Raw genomic sequence first — 19,382 nt, 5'->3', positions numbered from 1 at the left:
ACCGCAACCCCTTCATGCCACCTGCTGCGGCTTTCTAGGTGAAGTTACCAACACACCAATATTGGTACACAAAGCGTATTGCGATTTGCCAAATTGGATGGCATGCCTATTCACACCCATGTGCATACCCTGAAAAAGGGTCCTGCACATTTTTGGCCCGGATGCGGTGCAATTTGAGGTGTGCAAAATGTTTGTCTCTAATTGCAACGCACACAAATTGCATGTGATTTGCCCAGGAGTGCGGTGTTAGACCACAATGCATGTATGTGAAGCCAGAATAAAAGGATGTGGATTTTGTCTATTTTTACTTGCGCATGTTAACATTATGGAAGTGCGTTATTCTTCTGTTTAACATGCTATAGAAATGCAACATGCATTTGGATGTAGTGTTTTTGTATGTGCATTTTGGAAGTATTCTAAACACACATTGACCCTAGGGCCACACCATATCTTATGCAGGCCATAGATGGGTCGAAAATCGGCCGATTTTTCGGCCGAAAATAAAATCGGCCGATTTTCGGATCGTTAGTGGGCTATTTGTTCAGCCGTTTTTCGGTATTTTGGCAGATTTTTTTTTTCGGTAAAGTTGGAAAAAAACGGCCGAATTTGCCGATCGGCCGATTTTCGCGGCAATGATGGGCAAATCGGCCAATTTTTTTACTGATAAAAAATCTGCACATGAGCAGTGACCTGCAAGAGGAAGACAAAAAGAAGAAAAAGAAGAAGAGGATGATGATGATGAAGATGATGAAGAAGAGGATGATGATGATGAAGAAGAAGAAGATGATGAAGAGGAAGAAGAGGATGATGATGAAGAAGAAGAGGAAGAAGAAGAGGAAGAAGAAGGATGAAAAATGAGAGGAATTCCAGTATGGCAAAAAGTGTCCCTGCAGAGAGCTCCGCTATTTCTTTGACAGTTCCTTGACATTTACAGCGGTTGCAACATTGTATCTATTTGTTTCCGAATAAAAACATCTGTATCCGAAATGGATACAAATACATTGTTGCAACCGCTATAAATGTCAAAGAACTGTCAAAGAAATAGCGGAGCTCTCTGCAGGGACACTTTTTGCCGGCTGTAGACGGGATGAAAATCGGCTGATTTTTTTTTTACCATTGCTGGTAACGTCGGCCGCTTGAACAACCGATTTTTCATTTTTTAAAAGAAAAATCGGCTGTTTTTCTCCCCGTCTATGGCTTGCATAAGCATTAGTGTGCCTGGGGGAGGGGGGGACCTTTGGCCTTTCCAAACACAGTAGATGCTCCAAGAATGTTTCCTTGAACTCTTGAAATGGTTAAAAAGGAAAGACACTCTAGATAGCCTGCACTGAGAATTGACTGTCATGATGACGTGTCAATGATTATTTGCTCTCATTTTTCAGGAGTGGTACTGCTTGCGGTTGAAGCTGGTAGAAATCCACCTTCACGTCCTCCACTCACCTTCACTTGTGGCCAGTGGATATTTTGTGGCCGCAGGCAAGAACTGGCATCGAGGACCTGCATAATGACCCTGGCATGCCAGAGGTGGTTTGGAAGCAGCACAGCAATTTGACCATCCATTTCCTCTATGTTGGTTTTAGGGTGCAGAATTGCTTCTCGTTCGTGAACAGACTGTCGCCGGATATCAGAGTCCCCATATTTTCAAGATATGTTTTAGCCATGTTGGCTTATTTTTATGTTATTTTCCAAGTGTGTCGCACCTAACCGCACAGTAGTGTGGTGCCATGCGTATTTGTGGCTGTGAATGGGGCTGTTTTTAATAGACGTGTGTAGGTGCAACAACGTTTTCATCATGGTACCTGCGCACATCTACACAGGGCATTGCATTTCTTTGCTGTGCTGGAAAATGTGTGTTCTTGCATGCGTTTCTGCACCACCAATGGTGTGAACAAGTCCTAAGGGCTGGTTCACACTATAGAAACAGTCTAGATGTGTTCCTGATGGGTTTTTTTCATGCCCTTTTGGCATGCATGTTTAGTGTGTTCCAGTACATTTTGGATGCGTTTTGGACATGTTTACATTGCATTTTTGTATCCCTTCCACTTATTTTTTTCTATTTTCTTTGTATTCAATGTAGTTAGGGACATGTGCGTTTTAGTACATTCAAGGACGTTTCAATGTGTTCCAGTACAGTTCTGTGCAGAAACAATGCAGCGCTGATGTGAACTATGACATTGACAACCATATAACCTTCTTTCTGTGCATTTGTGATGCTGAAAAAGCAACTGAAATACATGTAGTGTGAACTGGCCCTAAAGGTTATTAGAGGTCAGGGAACAGGACTGACCAGGAATTGTGAATTCAATCAGACTAGTGGTGAGATACAATCAGCAATTGTATAATAATGTGAGATCTGAGCTGTAGCTGATAGAAAATGAGACACATTCACTTGATCAGTAAATAGATAGTTAAAGAGTGGGGCGGTGATCCATAGATTTGCATATGGGACAGGTGATGATGGGGTGGGGGAGGGGGTCAAGTTGTATAAGGAGACAGATTTAAAAGAGAAAAAAGTTACAATGAAATATACACGGCATGAAACTTGCACATGACCTAATTGGCAGAAGAACAGTACGCAAGTAACATTCATCCACTTTCTAGTCACTAGGCAAAATCATAATTGATTGATCAATATTCCTGCCACAACCCAGAAAATTGATCTCCATTTTTTTGGGATGTTGCCAAGACTGGGATTAGAACCCATGACCCAAGTGTTGTAAGTTCTGAGCTCTAACCACTAAACCACTGTGGGAAACACAGTTTGAGTTATAATGTAGAATAGTTACATTGTTTAAAAATGATAAAGCGAGCGCTGGTTAAATGATATAGACTAGTAAAATGGTATTACACAAGATAAATATAACCACGAACAGTAGTGCATGAACTCGTGAAAGGTCATCCACCCCTGTGACAGTGTACTACACTATTGAGCACCTTTCTGGCTCCTGTGGCTGAGCTAATTCCTCCCCAGGACCATTTGGGCACCCACCCTGATGGATGGATGGATGGAGCTGGATGACTAACCCATAGCTGCCAGCATACCGCTGCACCCCCAGATGTGCGATGTGTATAACCCATGCACATTAATACTTTTTTTCTGGTGAGTGTAGACCAGTCCCAAGGGTGGTTTACCTTTCACGAGTTCATGCACTACTGTCCGTCACGGAGAGACCACACGTGCCATTCATAGGCACTCTCTGAGTTGGTACTCTCACACGAAGGACATTCCATTATTCAGGAATGATTCTATGAACTTATTTTAGCACGATTTACCAGTTTACATCATTATTGCAATTCTTTGCACTTTTTGGTTTTTGCATGCGTTCATTATTGATCACATGCATTTATAGCGCTGCACTTGTCTTTAACATAGAATAGTTATGTGATTAAAGAGAATGAAGATATATAACTATATTGGGAAATTAGAAGTATATAAATTATTTGAGATATAAGTGTGAAAAATTTGAAAATAAAATGTATGACATTCATTAGTAAATGCAATACTTTCCTGATCATTTTGGAGAAACAGCCAAAAAAAAAAAATAGCAAAAGAGAATTTTCAGAATGTAATAGTACAGCTGTATTAGAATTTTCTATCAGAAAAACGCCAATGTTAATAAAGCCCGCGCTTGTGCGCCATCTAGCGAATATATCCGGTATTGCACCTAAAAATGTGCCAGACGGGATACCACATTCACTAATGGCAAAGTAGTCAGTAGACGCTTGTTAATGAGCTTGCTAGACGCTGGTCAGACCACTGATTGATTGACCGGAGTCTGCCTGAATGGTCAGTCTCTGCTAATACACTCACATCTTAGTGAATCAAGGCCTATGTGTCAGCCAGAGCAAGACGCCTTTGTTCTGCTGGGGGCTGAGCTGTTGCTTTTACTATCAGGAACTCTGATAGAAAAGTGAAATGTCTCCTGACCTGCCAGTCCTTGTCACTGTTGGACGCTGTCCCTAGTGATAGTGGAGATTCGAAATCTGTGTGACTGGATTGCTAGTAGTGTGGATAAGGTCCTATTGGAAAACACTGTATCCCCTGCCATGACCATTTGACCTATGCGCTGTTTGACTGCTAGTTTAGTAGTTAACAAATTGCGGTAAGAGACTGTGTATGCAGATTGTTGGTGGAAGGTCTTCTTTCTCACGGGCTTCACTATTCCTTCAGACACACTGCTTGTGGGAGTTCCAGATGTATCTATAGGACATTTTTGGAGGACTATATTTGGACTTTACAATTTGTTATTCTTCTTGTATGATTAGCGCCGCATTCTTATATTTTACCATGCACAGCTGCACCAGATTTTGCGCTCTCCAGTTTTAGTAAATCATCATCACATGCAATGCAGGGCTATTAACCCTGTATTGCATGTGAAGGAGGCTGGGGTCCAACTGTGGCTGGATAGACTTAGAGAGTATGTAGCACTGGCTTAGTTGACCATATAAAGGGAGCCTGCTGCCAAGGGGAATGAGGTAAGTGTTATTTCTTATTCCTGCACTCCTAGACCTAACAACTAGCTAAGCCTTGCTGGGGGGCACTGATTCCCAGAGTTCAGCTTTTATTTTGATTTTAATCCTCTTTTACCTTTTCTGCTTGGTTGAACTCAAACAGCATACACACAACCTAAATGAGAGTTTTTCTGCTGTAATCCGCCAAAGTCATGGCAGGTCCCACACCACTATCTTTCTCTCTGAAGTTGTCAGAAGCCAGCTGTCTCTTTCGGCTTCTTGCAGCTGGCCCCTGACAACATGCCTCTTGGTGCACCCTCCTCCAGCCTCTCTGTAAACTGATGCCCCCTGAGATATCTGACTTGGACATTCCAGGAGGAAAGCCATTCTTGCCTATGCAGGAAGGGGCAGGCTGGACCTAAAATTTAACAAAAAAAAAGGATGGGCTAATCACATGGTAAAATGGTCTGTTACTGGTCCAGTCTGTATCATGTGATCACTGTGACCAATAAAAGCTAGCAACACAATTGTACACAATGGATGGCATGAAAGGAAGCCATCCATTGTTTACAGTTGTCATTTCACTGAATTGCTGTGACTGATCACAGTCATCACATGACTGTGAACCATGGGCCAGTACACTGATCACTGATCAGTAATCGGCTATGTCCAGTGGACACAGCTAGCGACAGATCATGCTGCAGCATGGCCCTGCAGGCACATGCGAGGTGGGATCTGGGTGGATGTCATATGACGCCCCCCCGGATCGCCGAAAGTCCCGTCCAGCTGTCACTGTGCTATAAGCAGGGTGGGAACTGGTTAGTTACAATTTAATTGTACAGCAACAGTGGCAAAAGTCTTCTATGTTAAGAATAGATCTTGAGGTTTTTGATTAATATATAATATTCATGTTTTATATTGCAGAGCTTGTGTTTTTGTTAACCGAGCATTGGTGCCAAGATTGCTCCACTAAGTACCAAGCAGTAGAACTTCTTGACAGGTACAGCTGTTGTTCGGGTAGATAAGTAGATTGAAACATTACAAATGTGTTTCTTTTTAACCTAAGTGGCTGATGCAACATAAAGTTTAACTAGATCTGTGCCCTATTCACTCTATGATGTGTGTCAACACGTGTGCATATGCACATTGGTTTTTACATGCATATGGCAGTCTATTGATTTCTTGTTCAAACTTTTTATTGGGGTTTAAAGTTACATGGCATACAACAATATGCAAAGTACGTTCACAGTAGAAAAGAATTAAGGCATGAGGCCTAGTGGCCAACGTTAAAGTTCCAACTGTTGTAAACATAGGAGAAACCGCAATGAGTGGGAGAGAGTAATATAAAATAAAGGGAGCAGGGTATTGTTAAATGGAAACAAATGAGTGGTACTCCTAGGGTATATGGATGGGTTCCTTGGAAGGCAAAGAAAAACAATTGGGATAGTGTGAACAGTCAGAGTAAAAAAAGCAAGAAAAAAAGGGAAAAAAAGGGGGGGGGGGGGACAGAGCTTGTGACTACCAGAATAGAGAGGGGGACTTGGGACCGGAACAAGGCTCAGGACTACCATCAGATGTGGGAGATTATTAAGGGAGGAGCAGTGATTAGTCAAAGCTCAGGGGAAATGTTCCACCCAGGGGGACCACACTGACAAAAATTTAGGGACAGTGTCTGTAATGGCAGCTTCCACTTTAGCATGTAACATTGCCTGTGTCACCTTATTCCAAACCGCTAGTAGGCACAGGGATGGGGTTTTCCAAGATTTAGCTATAATTTGTTTGGCAGCTGTATGATCTGTAAGAGAAGTTTGAACTGGGATTTGGATATCGAGCAGGATCGCAACTTTAGTAAGGCAATGTCTGGGGTAGGCGACAGTGGTTGTGCAAAAAGAGTAGACAGCATATGGAAGATTCCGACCCAGAAAACTTGAGCTGCTGGGCAGGACCACCAAATATGAAGATACGTTCCCGCCATCGCACAGCCCCGAAAACAATCTGGAGAGTAACCCGGAGTATATTTAGCAATCCTTGTTGGGACTAAGTACTATCAAGTCAAGACCATGTAATTAGTCTCAATCGCTACCACGTTCTGTGAGGAGGATTTGGTTGCCAACCAAATGTGGTCCTATTTGTCGGGGCTCAGCTTGCAACCTAGGTCCCTCTCCCACTTGGCAACATATGAAGGGCCAGGGGAAGACTCAGAAGTCAATAATAGAGTGTAAAGAGCGGAGCTGAGGCCCTGCCTGTGCGGGTCTTTCTTGCACGTGCTTTAGAAGAAGGTCATGGAGCATGAAGTGGTTGATATGGGGGTATAAAAGTGCTTCAGTTGAAGGTATTGAAAGATTTCTGACGCTGGTAGTGAATGAGATTCTCAAAGGGAGGGGAAGGATTTGATACCTGTGTTGGTCAAAAAGTGATGGGCTTGAAGAAGGTTAGCTGAGGATCAAAGCATGAAAGAACGTGGAGAAGATCAGGCCGGAGAGAAGGCCAGGTTTCGAATATGGGAGAGAAGAGGGTTATGCGGTGATTGGAGGGGATATCGGGATTTGAATCTATCCCAAAGAGAAATAAAGTGGGAAGTAATCAGATTCTGAATGGTACGACGGTCAGATGGTCGGAGCCATAGTAGGTTGGCTAGTGAGAGGATCGCTGTCAACTGGTTCAAGAACAACCCATTGCAGGATCTCGTGAGTCGCATGGTATTTTGGGAGTTGTGCAAATGTGCGGCTTGATAATATTTAGCAAAATCTAGGAGGCCCAGACCTCCTATTAATTTAGACTTGTGAATGGTAGAACGGGATACTCGAGGGCGAATAGGACCCCAAATATATGCATATGTGCGCCATTGCAGAATGCGGAGAAAATGTGCTGGAACAGGGATGGGAAGAACTCTAAATAGGTATAGTATTTTAGGCAAAACAGACATTTTAACCACTGTGATTCTTCCCATCCATGCCAGTGGCAGTGAAGACCAATTATGCATAAGACTAGTAAGATGAGTGAGCACTGGTAAGTAGTTAGCGGAGTATAAGTCCGATAAGGCAGCCGTCAGCTTAATGCTTAGATATGGGATAGACTGGTGGGACCACGAAAAAGGGGGAACCTGTTGCAAATGTGAGATCTTCTGAGAGGAGAGAGAGATATTCCAAACCCTAGATTTTTGGAGGTTGACATGAAGGCCGGACATGTGGCCAAAGTCTTGTAGAAGCCTGAGTAGGGTGGGGGCGGAGGTCAGTGACGAAGTCAAAAAGGAATACGTTATCCGCAAAAAGGCAAAGTTTGTGGTGAGACCCAAGGTGATTGTAGCCGTATTAGTGCATTTGCGACAGAAACAATTGAGTACTGTCCGTGATACTTTTTTTTCTCGGGACACTAGCAGACGCCTTCCATAAGAAAGGTTACAAAGACAAAACTATCAACACCAGCATAAACACAGCCTTGAGAACAGGAAGGGAAAACCTACTTCAGTACAAAGAGAAAAAAAAACAAACAACCGTGTACCTCTAGTAACCACATACAACCCAGCACTAGAAGGGATAAGAAAAATAATCAGAGATTTACAACCCATCATAACAGAGGATGGAACGCTGAAAGAAATATTCCAGCAACCACCAATACTGGCCTTCAGACAACCCCCCAACCTCAGAAATAAACTAATCAATAAGAAACCTTCTGATCAAGATGTCACAAATGATGGAAGCACACCCTGCAATAGAAACCGCTGCAAACTGTGCAACCAAATCAATCCATCAAAAAGTGTCAGACACTCAAAAGAGATCTTCAATATTTCCAGATCATACAGCTACACCTCCAGTAATGTGTACCTTATCCAGTGCAGAAAATGTAGCAAAGGATCTTATGTTGGTGAAACAGGACAGAAGTTGCAAACAAGGATGAATTTGCACAGACATACCACCAAGGAACATAAAGAAGATGACCTCTGCACACCTGTGGGACACCATTTCGCACAACCAGGCCACACAATGGGAGACCTCAATATTTTAGTTCTTAAAGGAAATTTCAAATCTATTCAGGAAAGAAAAACTTTTGAACTAAGAATGATAATTTTGTTTGACACAAGAGATAACGGCCTGAATTTGGACATAGGATTCCTCAACCATTATCCAACAGTTTTATCACCTCAAGCATGACTGCCTGTGTGAGTGTAGTATCTCTCCCCCCCCCCCCCTCGCTTTTGCTGTCTCTTATCTCTAGCCTCTTTTTTTTTCATCCCTTCTAATATTCTGCTGAAACTTTGTGATTTGTATAGTACTGCTTGGACCTTGAAGAAGGGGACATACCCCGAAAGCTTGTCCTCAAAATTGTATGTTAGTGCAAATAAAAAACGTATCACGGACAGTACTCAATTGTTTCTGGTGAGACCCGAGAAACTCGAGGCCGCGTATGTCAGGATCCGCTCTAATCAAGAGGGCTAGGGGTTCAATTGCTAGGGCGAAGAGTATTGGTGAAAGCGGGCATCCTTGGCGAGTGCTACGAGCTATTGGGAAAGGGGCCAATTTGTGGCCCAGATAACAGACTTTAATGCCCATGAAATGTGTTGGCCTTGGACCCTTTGTTTCTTGGGTAATTTTTACAAAAAAGCAGTCGCCCAAATGCCAGGGGCATGAGAAGTGACGATGTAATTTCTTTAGCCAGAGGAACAGAGTCACAAGATATTCTGCTGAGAGCAAGATAAAAACGTGTTTATGGAATGAACAGTGTTTATGACATCTAGTAGCCTCACATTAGGAGATAAAAACCTGTTTAGGACATCTAAGTTAGAAATCCTTAAGTCTGGGGGAGATGAAAAGAGATTTTGGGGTAAATAAGAAGCAAAAATGTGACTTTTCAGATAATGAATTTGGTGGTTGAACATGACTGTTATCCTTGCGGAACCCTTCTGCTAGCCCCTCCTGTAGTGGGTGTGGCACCGTCCACTATTGGACCGCTTCCAGAAAAAGTGTTTATAAGGCGGAGGTCCGGGCAAGACCAGTAGAAGCTCCCCTAGTAGCCAGGGAACGCTCTGATGTTGGGATTTTTACCAAGGCTATATGGGCTCATCGACTGGTCGCGCCTATGGCTTCTCTGTGACCCTCTGGGCAGTTTGGTTCTGATGGGATTTATTCCTCCTAGCTTCCACATAGCTTCGGTAATGTATTCTATGCTGTTACGCTGTCAAATGATGTGTCTATTTCATGCTATAATGCTCACATTATTATTGGTGTGTGTTATTATGCAGATTGTAATGACTATAAGATATATCCTCCTGTGTGTTGTGTGATAATAAAAGTGGAGGTTTTGACAGTGCAAGAATATTGCAGTTGGATTCAGTTATTTCTTGGAGTGCTGGGTGAATGCTATGATGTGCCAGGGCAGGTATTCATTTGGTAGATGGTCTTTCACAATGCGTAGAACATGTAATGGTTTAAATGCTGATTAAAAGTACCTGCACGACTGCATATTGATTGTGTCCATGTATATGACTTGTTTTTAGTAATTGCACCCAGCATCCCTATTACATGGACACAGGCTGAGGGGTCACAGTATAGTCTTCTCTATAAGGCGGAGAGTATTTCTTCTAATCCAGGTTAGGAAGTGAGTTCCAAAGCCCCAGCGTTGTAGAATAAAATTGAGGTAAGACCATGAGACTTTCTTAATGTCCAGTGACAGGAAAAAATTGGGGATATAGCGGGTACGAGCAATGTGCGAAAGAAGGGCCACATGTCGTACGTTGTCACCGGCTTGCTGTGAAGGGATAAAACCTACTTGATCGTTATGTATTAGAGAGCCTATAATCTGATTCAAATGGGTAGAGAGGATTTTTGCGAGAAGCTTGATATCGATGTTGAGTAGGGAGATAGGTCTATAATTAGACCAGGCAGAGTCGTTGGAGTTTGGTTTCGAGAGTATAGTTATAGTAGCTGATACTGTTTCGGGCTTAAAAGATTAACCTGTCAGGATGGTGTTGAGGGCATTGGTCAGCACATGGGAAATAAGATGAACATATTTCTTATAGTAGGAGGCGGAAAAACCATCTGGGCCAGGGCATTTTTGTGTCTTTAGATCTTTAATTGCGGACAAAGTTTCAGTTGGTGTAATTGGCATCTCAAGGACTTCTTGATGATGAGTGGACAAAGTCGGGAAAGAGAGGTGAGCAAAGAGGTTCTCTGCGTGAGACTGGTTGAAGGGCTTCATCTGGGAATATAATAAAGCTAAGTGCTTACGGAAGATTTGCAATATTCGCGTGGGATTGCTAGTGTAGCTACCTTGTGATAGTTTTAGGCAAATTGGTTTGGCGATGCGGTCTAGTCTACGGAGTGAAAGAGCTAGGAATATATCTGGTTTGTTCGGTTTGGTATAATTATTTAAGGGCAATCTCTAGATCTAGGCTATGTGTTGGGTGGGATAATAAATTGTTGATTACCCAAGAATTGTCGGTAGTAGAGGGAGACAGGGAGGAAATAGTCGTGAGAACACCGCTGTGGTCCGACCATGGTATGAGGAGGATGTCTGAAGTAAGAAGTCGGGAGGAGGAGCTGACGGTCGTGAGATTATTGTCAATGCGTGAGAACGTTTTGTGTGGATGGGAGTAGTAGGTATACCTGCGTTTCACTGGGTGAAGTTCCCTCCATGAATCTACTAAGGAATGACGATTTAGGAGTTGTTGGAAAGAAAGTGTGGAGACTGGTGGGAGGGGTGGTTGAAGGGATTTGTCGAGAAAGGGGTATAATGTGTGGTTAGAGTCTCCAAAAAATAAGCAAGGTGCCGCATTTGTGATAGTCGACAAGAGTCAGCAAGTGGGAGAGGAACGGAAGAAGACCTTGGTTAGGAGAATAATAAGAGACTATTGTGACTGGAGAGTCTAGAAGAAGTCCCAACAGGATGAGGAAGCGTCCTTCCGGGTCTCCAATTTCGGTATGGAGCGCAAAGGGGATGAAAGGCGATAAGAACTCCTCTACGTTTGGTTTTCGTGGAAGTGGTGAAGATTTGTGGGTAAAGAGGGCCAAAAAAGTTAGGTGTGGAAGTGGGGGTAAAATGTGTTTCTTGAAGGCAGACAACATGCGCCTTTTGAGATGCAAAGGAGCGGAAGGCCTTGTTGCGCTTTTGGTGGGACATTGAGGCCCTGGACATTCAGGGTGAGGACGTTCAGGGGTCCCATGGTGGGAACATGCGAACTGCGAGTATGAGATAAGTCCGAGGTTGAGCACATAAGGGATGGTCCCAAGGGGGGGGGGGGGAGAGAAAAATGAAGGTGGGAGGGAAGTCACATGGAGTAGGAGAGTAGTGGAGAAAGCAAAAATTGGTCATTGGTCTGGCCCCCGGGACAGGAGAGTGACGAACGGTCCGGGGGGTCAGAAGCAGCCCGGGCAATACAAGTACTGCATGGACTAATGGTGGGTGCACAGTGGCAAACATAGGGAAGAAGACAGCCCGAATGTAAATACAAACATGCAGACGCCAGTGCAAACAGGCGCCTGAGGTTCCCTGGATAGCGGGGGAGTTCAGGGCTCAGGCAACACTGGAAGTAAGCTCACTAGAAAAAAAGAGGTGCAGAGCTTATGCGGTACTGCGGATATAGCCGAGCCCAGGACTGCCAGGCAATCAGGAGGAGCTCCAAAAAACCAGGGGAACAAGGCTGAATATCCTAAGGGAAGAAGGTATGACAACAATTAGGCAAAATACAACACAATGAAATTAGCAAAATGTCAGGAGACAATGAGACCTGGAGCGACAACAGATGCATATTAGCAAAACCCAAAGTCAGGGAAAGCCCTGTTGCGGGCGGGTGGACGGCAGGACCAGGAGGCCATCAAGGTAGTGAGATCCAATGTGGGTTCTCAAGAGGGCGGGGAGGAGCCAGAGAACCAGGGAAGGTGGCCGAGTGGTCCAGACTGCAGGAGGCCGGATGTGAGTGGCCAGCTGGGGAACCAGGGCCAAAAAGGAGGTCCTCCAGGGGTGTTCTTGGTGGAAATAGGGATCAGCAATAACGTGCAGTGATAGAAGGTCCAGGTGGTATGGTCTCGGTGACAGGCATGGCCCAGTGTAGGGCGAGGTAGGGGTAAAAGATACGGGTGAGAGCTTCCGTTCATAGAATCTTTGGGGGCTGGAGCTGGAGACGAGAATCATCCACGTTTGTGGGTGCTGAGCTGACCTCAGGCGGATGTTGAGGGATGATTTTCTGGGGAGAGCAGGATGCAGACCTTCTGCGCGATCCATCTGGAGTGGCCGTAGGAGGTTGGAGTTGGAGGTGGTGTAGTGTGTCTAGCAGCTCCTCTGAGGTCCTATAGATGTAGTCACGGGACTGGTAGGAAAAGCAGACTGCAAAAGGAAAGTTCCAACGGTAAGCTATGCCCTGTTGCTGAAGGAGCTGCAAATGAGGCTTCATCGCCCTGCGCTTGTGGCAGGGCACAGGTCTTGGAATAGCTGGTAGATATGACCCTGGAAGGTTAGGGTCCCCGCATTGTGGGCCGCCTGGAGTAGTTGTTCCTTAGTACGGAAATAGTGGAATTTGGCGATAATATCGTGAGGTGGGCTGTCCGGTCTACGTGGAGCCAAGGCGCGGTGTACGCTGTCCAGTTCAAGGCGTTCAATTGGGATAGCAGGTGCCAATTCTGGCAGTGACCATGGAGAGTACATCGGTTATGGTTTCTGGGAGGCCGGGGATATGGATATTTGAGCGGCGGGCTCTATTTTCAAAGTCTTCCAGGCGAGATTGAAGCATCAGGTTTTGGTCGCGTAGAGCCTCAAATTCATTTGAATACGTATGAACGGCAGAGTCTAAATTGTCGACCCTATGTTCTAGCTCAGAGGTGCATACCCCTAGGTCGCGGATTTCTTTAGGTAGTTTGCCCGTGATATGGTCAGAGGTCTGTTTCAGGGCTTTGTGTAGCATTTCCTCAAATTGTTTGAGAAGGTCAGGATGAGTAGGGTCAGAGATAGGGGTTGAGAGAGGTGTCCCCAGGTGCTGTGGAGCCAGCGGCCATCTTGGATGAGGCCCGTGCCAGGGCTTCTTTAATTGGTTTCGCCTGGGGCTGATGTTTGGCAGCTCCCCGGACCATCGCATCGGGTTCCAGGGGTGCTGTTTATGTGGCCGAGATGTTTGTGGAGTGGAGGCGGGCCGGGAGCGGCGTCTGGGAGGCTTCTTCTCCCGCTATGTTGCGGAGCCTCAGACGGACATGTCTGGTCCGGACCTTCCACGCATGTGCACCGCTGGCAGTCTATCGATTTCAATAAGCTTCCCTAATCACGACAGAAGCTCATGTACATTTTTGAGTCTTTAGCCTTTTTTAACTGTGCGATTTGTTTGCTGCGCTTGGGGTGCCATTAACAATAAATTGCAGCACAAGAACAGCATGCATTTTTTCATTGGTACACATTCACACGCCACTATAGTGTGAATGCATCCTGGGGAGTTAAGGGCTAGATGATGATTTCACAAAAACCAGTGCTCAATATACTCTTTGCAGTCCCTTTTAAAAGTTCATATGTAAGAACAAGCTTCCATATATGGGTTATAATATTCTCTGTATGTTCTCACCAGAAAACAATGAAATAAAGCCTTTTAAATAAACACATATTCATCTTCTCTTGTTTATCACTGTCCCATCCACTGTGTATACCCCCAAATTATGTAAAAAAAAGCAAATGGTATGTAGTACAGTATATTCTAAACTTTTAAACTGTAAATGTAATGCATAATTGTGCTCACATTAAGCCGGGCTTCACACTAATGCGGTGCGGGAAACACTGTGAATCCTTTGCATTCCCTGCACCGCATTGCAATTGCATGGCGTTCATGCAATCTGGTGCAGGTATCAATGATAAACTAATGACACCCTGGAACAGATCGCATAACGCAATGCGATTAACAGAAATCGCATTGCATGTGTGAGAGAACCCATTTGATGCGATTCAGGTGCGGATAAAAAAGGGGTCATGCACCTTTTTTGTGCGGATGCGATTTGAGCCATACTAGATATTGTATGTAATTTGCACAGGAATGCGGTGTGATTCTTGTACGAATTACATGCGGTGTTCCGCTCCGCATTAATGTGAACCCAGTCTCAAAGGGAAAAAAGGTGCCAAACAGAAATATCTTCACCACATGAAAACACTTGCCATACACCCTTACCCTCAATAAGAGGAATTCTTGCATCAATATTTATTAATAAGTCAAGATTCTACATAAGATGACATCTTCATTTAATGAAAACTCCCATAAAAAAAACGCACAAAAAGACCTTTTCCAAAATGGCCACCGTGGCACTTCCGGTTTTATATCTGACGTCACTTCTGACATGTTTCGCCATGGATTGACTTCCTCATAGTAGTCGATTCATACATAGTGTAGTATGCCTTCCAAAGGCATACTACACTGCGGGGTTTATTTATTAAAGCTGGAGAGTGCAACATGAGGCTCCAATCAGCTTCCAGATTTTATTGCCAAAGCTTAAAGTGATTCCAAAAAATAAATAAATAACAAACATGTCTATACTTACCTGCTCTGAGTAGTGGTTATGCACAGAGCAGCCCGGTGCTCCTTGCCCCTCCCTCCTGTCAGTAGCTTGCTATGGGGGCACCCAAGCATGCTCACTCCCCAGCCGCTGCTCCGTGTGTCCATTCACTTACAGAGCTACTGCTCAGTCCCGCTCCTGCCCTGCTCTTATCATTGGCTCACTGGCTGTTACTGACAGCAGCGGGAGCCAGTGGCTCCCACTGCTGTCTCAGCCATTGAGGAGAGGGAGTCTAGGGATAGCTAAGACTCTAGTGCACATTGCTGGATCAAGAGGGGGCTTAGGTGAGTATTAGGGAGGCTGGGGGGGAATGCTGCACACAGAAGGTTTTCTCAAAACCTTGAGCCTTTACAACCACTTTAACTGAACAAGGTGAGGTTAGAAGTTGTTTCTGTGCAGAAGTGAGCCCAATTTTGCACCCTCCAGCTGTAGGAAATACACCCCTATGTTATTTGAAAAAGGTCTTTTGTATTCATTTTTCATGTAAACAGAATATTAAAGTGTTTATTTATGGTTCCTTTGTTTTAACCTTACATGCCAAGAGATTATGGATATGTTGAGAGCACGGGAGGAGGTTGGATATATGAAGAGAGAAAGAAAACCGTAAAATCCACAGATGTGTGCTTATGCTCTAAATTTGGTAAGGTGCATGATCTGAAGGACAAGGTGTGGAACACTGATGGTGAAAGGATTACACACTTTGGTGATTTAGATATTTAATGTGAGTTACATTTTAGTGTGTATGGTTCATAATTTAGAGGCATACTACACTGTTAGTGTTTTCCTTTTGGGAGCTTTCAGTGAATGAGGATGTCCTTTTACAAGTATATCTTATAAGAATCTTATTAATATTATTATTATACAGTATTTATATAGCGCCAATAGTTCGCTCAGCGCTGTACATTACAAAGGGGGACAGAACATGTGACAGAACAATACTAATACAATGCAAAACATGAGGGGATTGAGGGTCCTGCTCTTTCGAGCTTACCATCTAGGAGGGAAGGGATGGTGGCACAGGAGGAGATAGCTGTGGGGGATGGAGTGGTAGGAAGAGTGGAGGAGGTCGGCAAGTTAGCAGGGGGTGGGGTAGGCTTCCCTGAAGAGATGGGTTTTCAGGGTGCGCTTAAAGGAGAGGAGAGTAGGTGATAATCTGATGGGTTGGGGCAGGGAGTTCCAGAGGATGGGTGACACCCTGGAGAAGTCCTGGAGGCGGGCATGGGAGGAGGAGACCAGGGAACTAGAGAGAAGGAGGTCTTGTGAGGAGCGGAGTGTGCGTGCTGGGTGGTACTTGGATATTAGGTCAGTGATGTAGTTCGGGGCAGTATGGTGGACAGCTTTGTATGTCAGCGTTAGGATTTTGAATTTGATCCGTTGCGCAATCGGAAGCCAGTGGAGGGATTGGCAGAGGGGGGTGGTGGAGACGGAGCGGTTGGTAAGGGGAATGAGTCTGGCAGCCGTATTCAGGATCGACTGAAGCGGGGATAGCCAGCAGCGAGGCAGGCCAGTGAGGAGGGAGTTGCAGTAGTCGAGTCGTGATATGATGAGGGAGTGGATGAGCTGTTTAGTGGTTTCTGGGGTTAGTAACGTGCGGATTTTGGCGATGTTGCGGAGGTGGAGTCTGCATGAGTTTGTTAAAGATTGGACTTGGGGCTGGAAGGATAGGTTGGAGTCCAGAATGACATCAAGTACTTTGGCCTGCAGGGTGGGTTTGATGGTAGCATTGTTGGATGTGATAGAGAAGTCAATGGGGGGTGGTGTCCGGGCTGGGGGGAAGACAAGAAACTCGGTTTTGGAGGGGTTCAGTTTAAGGAAGTGGAGCGACATCCAGTCTGATATGTCGCTCAGTAGGTGTGTGATTCGGGCAGAGACCGAGGGGGTGAGGTGGGGGGTTGAGAGCTAGATTTGTGTGTCGTTGGCATAGAAGTGGTAGTTGAAGCCATGAGAGTGTATGAGTTGGCCAAGGGAGGAGGTGTAGATGGAGAAGAGAAGGGGCCCGAGGACAGAGCCTTGAGGGACCCCAACAGAGAGGGGGAGTGAGGGGGAGGTGGTAGCATTATAGGTAACGCTGAAAGAGCGTTGTGACAGGTAGGATGAGAGCCAGGAGAGAGCAGAATCTCTGAGGCCGAGGGAGTGTAGTTTTTTGAGGAGGAGGGGGTGGTCGACTGTGTCGAAGGCCGCAGAGAGGTCAAGGAGTAGGAGCACTGAATGGCCATTAGCTTTGGCGGTTAGCAGGTCGTTGGATAGTTTGAGTAACTATCCAACTATCCACTCGGTGGAGTGTAGGGGACGGAAGCTGGACTGTAGGGGATCGAGAAGGTTGTTGTCGTTGAGGTGAGAGCATAGGCGGGTGTAGACTAGGCGCTCGAGGAGTTTAGATGTAAATGAGAGCAGGGAGATGGGTCTGAGGTTGTTCGGGTCATTGGGGTCCAGGGAGGGCTTTTTAAGTATGGGGGTGATGTGTGCATGTTTCAGAGGGGAGGGGAAAGTGCCGGAGGAGAGGGAGAGATTAAAGATGTGGGTGAGGGAGCGTAGGGTGGAGGGGGAGGGAGGTCGTAGGAGTTGTGAGGGGATAGGGTCAAGGGGGCAGGTGGTGAGGCGGGCATCAGAGAGGATCTTGGAGACTTCCTCGATGGTAGTAAGGTCAAAGGTGCGGAGTGTTGGGGGAGCTTCAGTATGAGGAATGTAGGGTGGGGTGGAAGAGGAGGTCAGAGCAGTGGTGGGGCCGTGGGAGAGGGGTGATGAGGGGGTAGCCGAGTGAGGGGGAAGGGGGTTGGAGGGAGTTTGAGCAGCGACGAAGTCCCTGCGGGTTATGTCGAGGGGGAGGGGGGATGAAGGGGTAGCTGTGTGAGAGGGTATGGGTTGAGAGGGCGTGTGAGTAGCGGCGATGTCCTTACAGTATATATATATATACAGTATACAGTATATTGATGCAAGAATTCCTCTTATTGAGGGTAAGGGTAGATATTGAGTTAGTTGGATGGCAAGTGTTTTCACGTGGTGAAGATATGTCTGTTCGGCACCATTTTTTTCACTTTTAATGTGAGCAAAATAATTGATAATATTCATAGTTTAAAAGGTTAGAACATACTACACTATATGCTACTTCTGGATGCACAGCGGATGGGACAGTGATAAACAAGAGAAGATGAATGTGTTTATTTAAAAGGCTTTATTTCAGCATTCTCTGGTGAGAGCATAAAGAAACCATTATAACCCATATACAGGGGCATCTTTAATATTGATTGGACCCTGGGAAAACATTTTCTTGGGCCCCCCATGAAATTTAAAGATGCCCCTGTATATGGGTTATAATGGTTTCTTTATGCTCTCACCAGAGAATGCTGAAATAAAGCCTTTATTTATTTTATGTCTCAGAGCACCTGCTCTGAGACATACAATAAATAGCAGCTAAACTTAAAATCAGTTTCCTGCAGCAGACCAGGCAGCAATTGCAATTGATTGCCAGAGGTTACAGCATACCTTACCGCTCACTGACTGGTTGCTAGAGCATGCAGCACATGATTTCTGCTAGCTGATTGGTTGCTAGAGGTTACTGCTCACTAGTTGCTAGAGGTTACTGCACATTATTACCACTCACTGATTGGTTGCTAGAAGTTACAGCACTTAATTACGTCTCACTGATTGGTTGCTGAAGGTTACAGCACATCATCTCACTGCCTGCACGCCGTGGACTGAGAAGATTAGGGGACCCACCAATATACAGAAAACTCCTAGGACTCCTGGGATCAATGGCAGTGCTGGGCAGGAGGGTGTGATCAGTGACAGTGCTGATGATCACTGAATAACTCTACACTGAGTTCAGTATATGAACCACTGATGTATTTATACATGTTGATCATATCCCCACTTAATCTCTTCTTCTCAAGAGAGAATAAATTCAGTTCCTCGAATCTTTCCTCATAGCTGAGCTCCTCCATGCCTCTTATCAGTTTGGTTGCCCTTCTCTGTACTTTCTCCAGTTCCCCAATGTTCTTTTTGTGAATTGGTGCTCAAAACTGAACCTCATATTCCAGATGAGGTGTTACTAATGATTTGTACAGGGGAAAATTATATCTCTCTCTCTAGAGTCTATACCTTTTTTTATACAAGAGAAATACGTCAACAACCCAGCTACTTCCCAACTCCTCCTCCTAACCTCCTCTTTTGCGCTCACACAGTGCACACAGTCCTCCACCCACACCGATGGGAACACCCTGGTCCTCGTTTTCTCCCACCTCTGTACCCTCCAAAACTTCACAAACACCCCCTTCCCTCTCTCTGACCACCACCTCTTCACGTTCTCCATCTCCCCCTCCTATAACTCCCCCCCCCCAAAGCGTCAAACCATCACCAGCCGTAACCTCCGCAACCTGAACCCAGCCCCTCTCCACTCGGCAGCTGACCGTCTGATAC

At 45.2% G+C, this 19,382-nt stretch overlaps 1 protein-coding gene across 1 annotated transcript in view; it reads left to right on the top strand.

Annotated features, from left to right (window-relative positions):
* CNTD1 (cyclin N-terminal domain containing 1) overlaps window positions 1-19,382 on the top strand; it is a 165,251-nt gene that overhangs the window by 80,310 nt on the left and 65,559 nt on the right. Inside the window, exon 3 of the mRNA XM_089683939.1 lies at window positions 5,377-5,452. Coding sequence (XP_089540065.1) covers window positions 5,377-5,452 — 76 coding nt within the window. The remainder of the gene's footprint in view (window positions 1-5,376; window positions 5,453-19,382) is intronic.

Source organism: Staurois parvus, unplaced genomic scaffold (assembly GCF_062004578.1).
Source record: "Staurois parvus isolate SC_StPar_1 unplaced genomic scaffold, SC_StPar_1.0 ptg000328l, whole genome shotgun sequence".
Taxonomy (NCBI): Eukaryota; Metazoa; Chordata; class Amphibia; order Anura; family Ranidae; genus Staurois; species Staurois parvus.
This window is presented reverse-complemented; position numbering and strand designations above follow the sequence as displayed.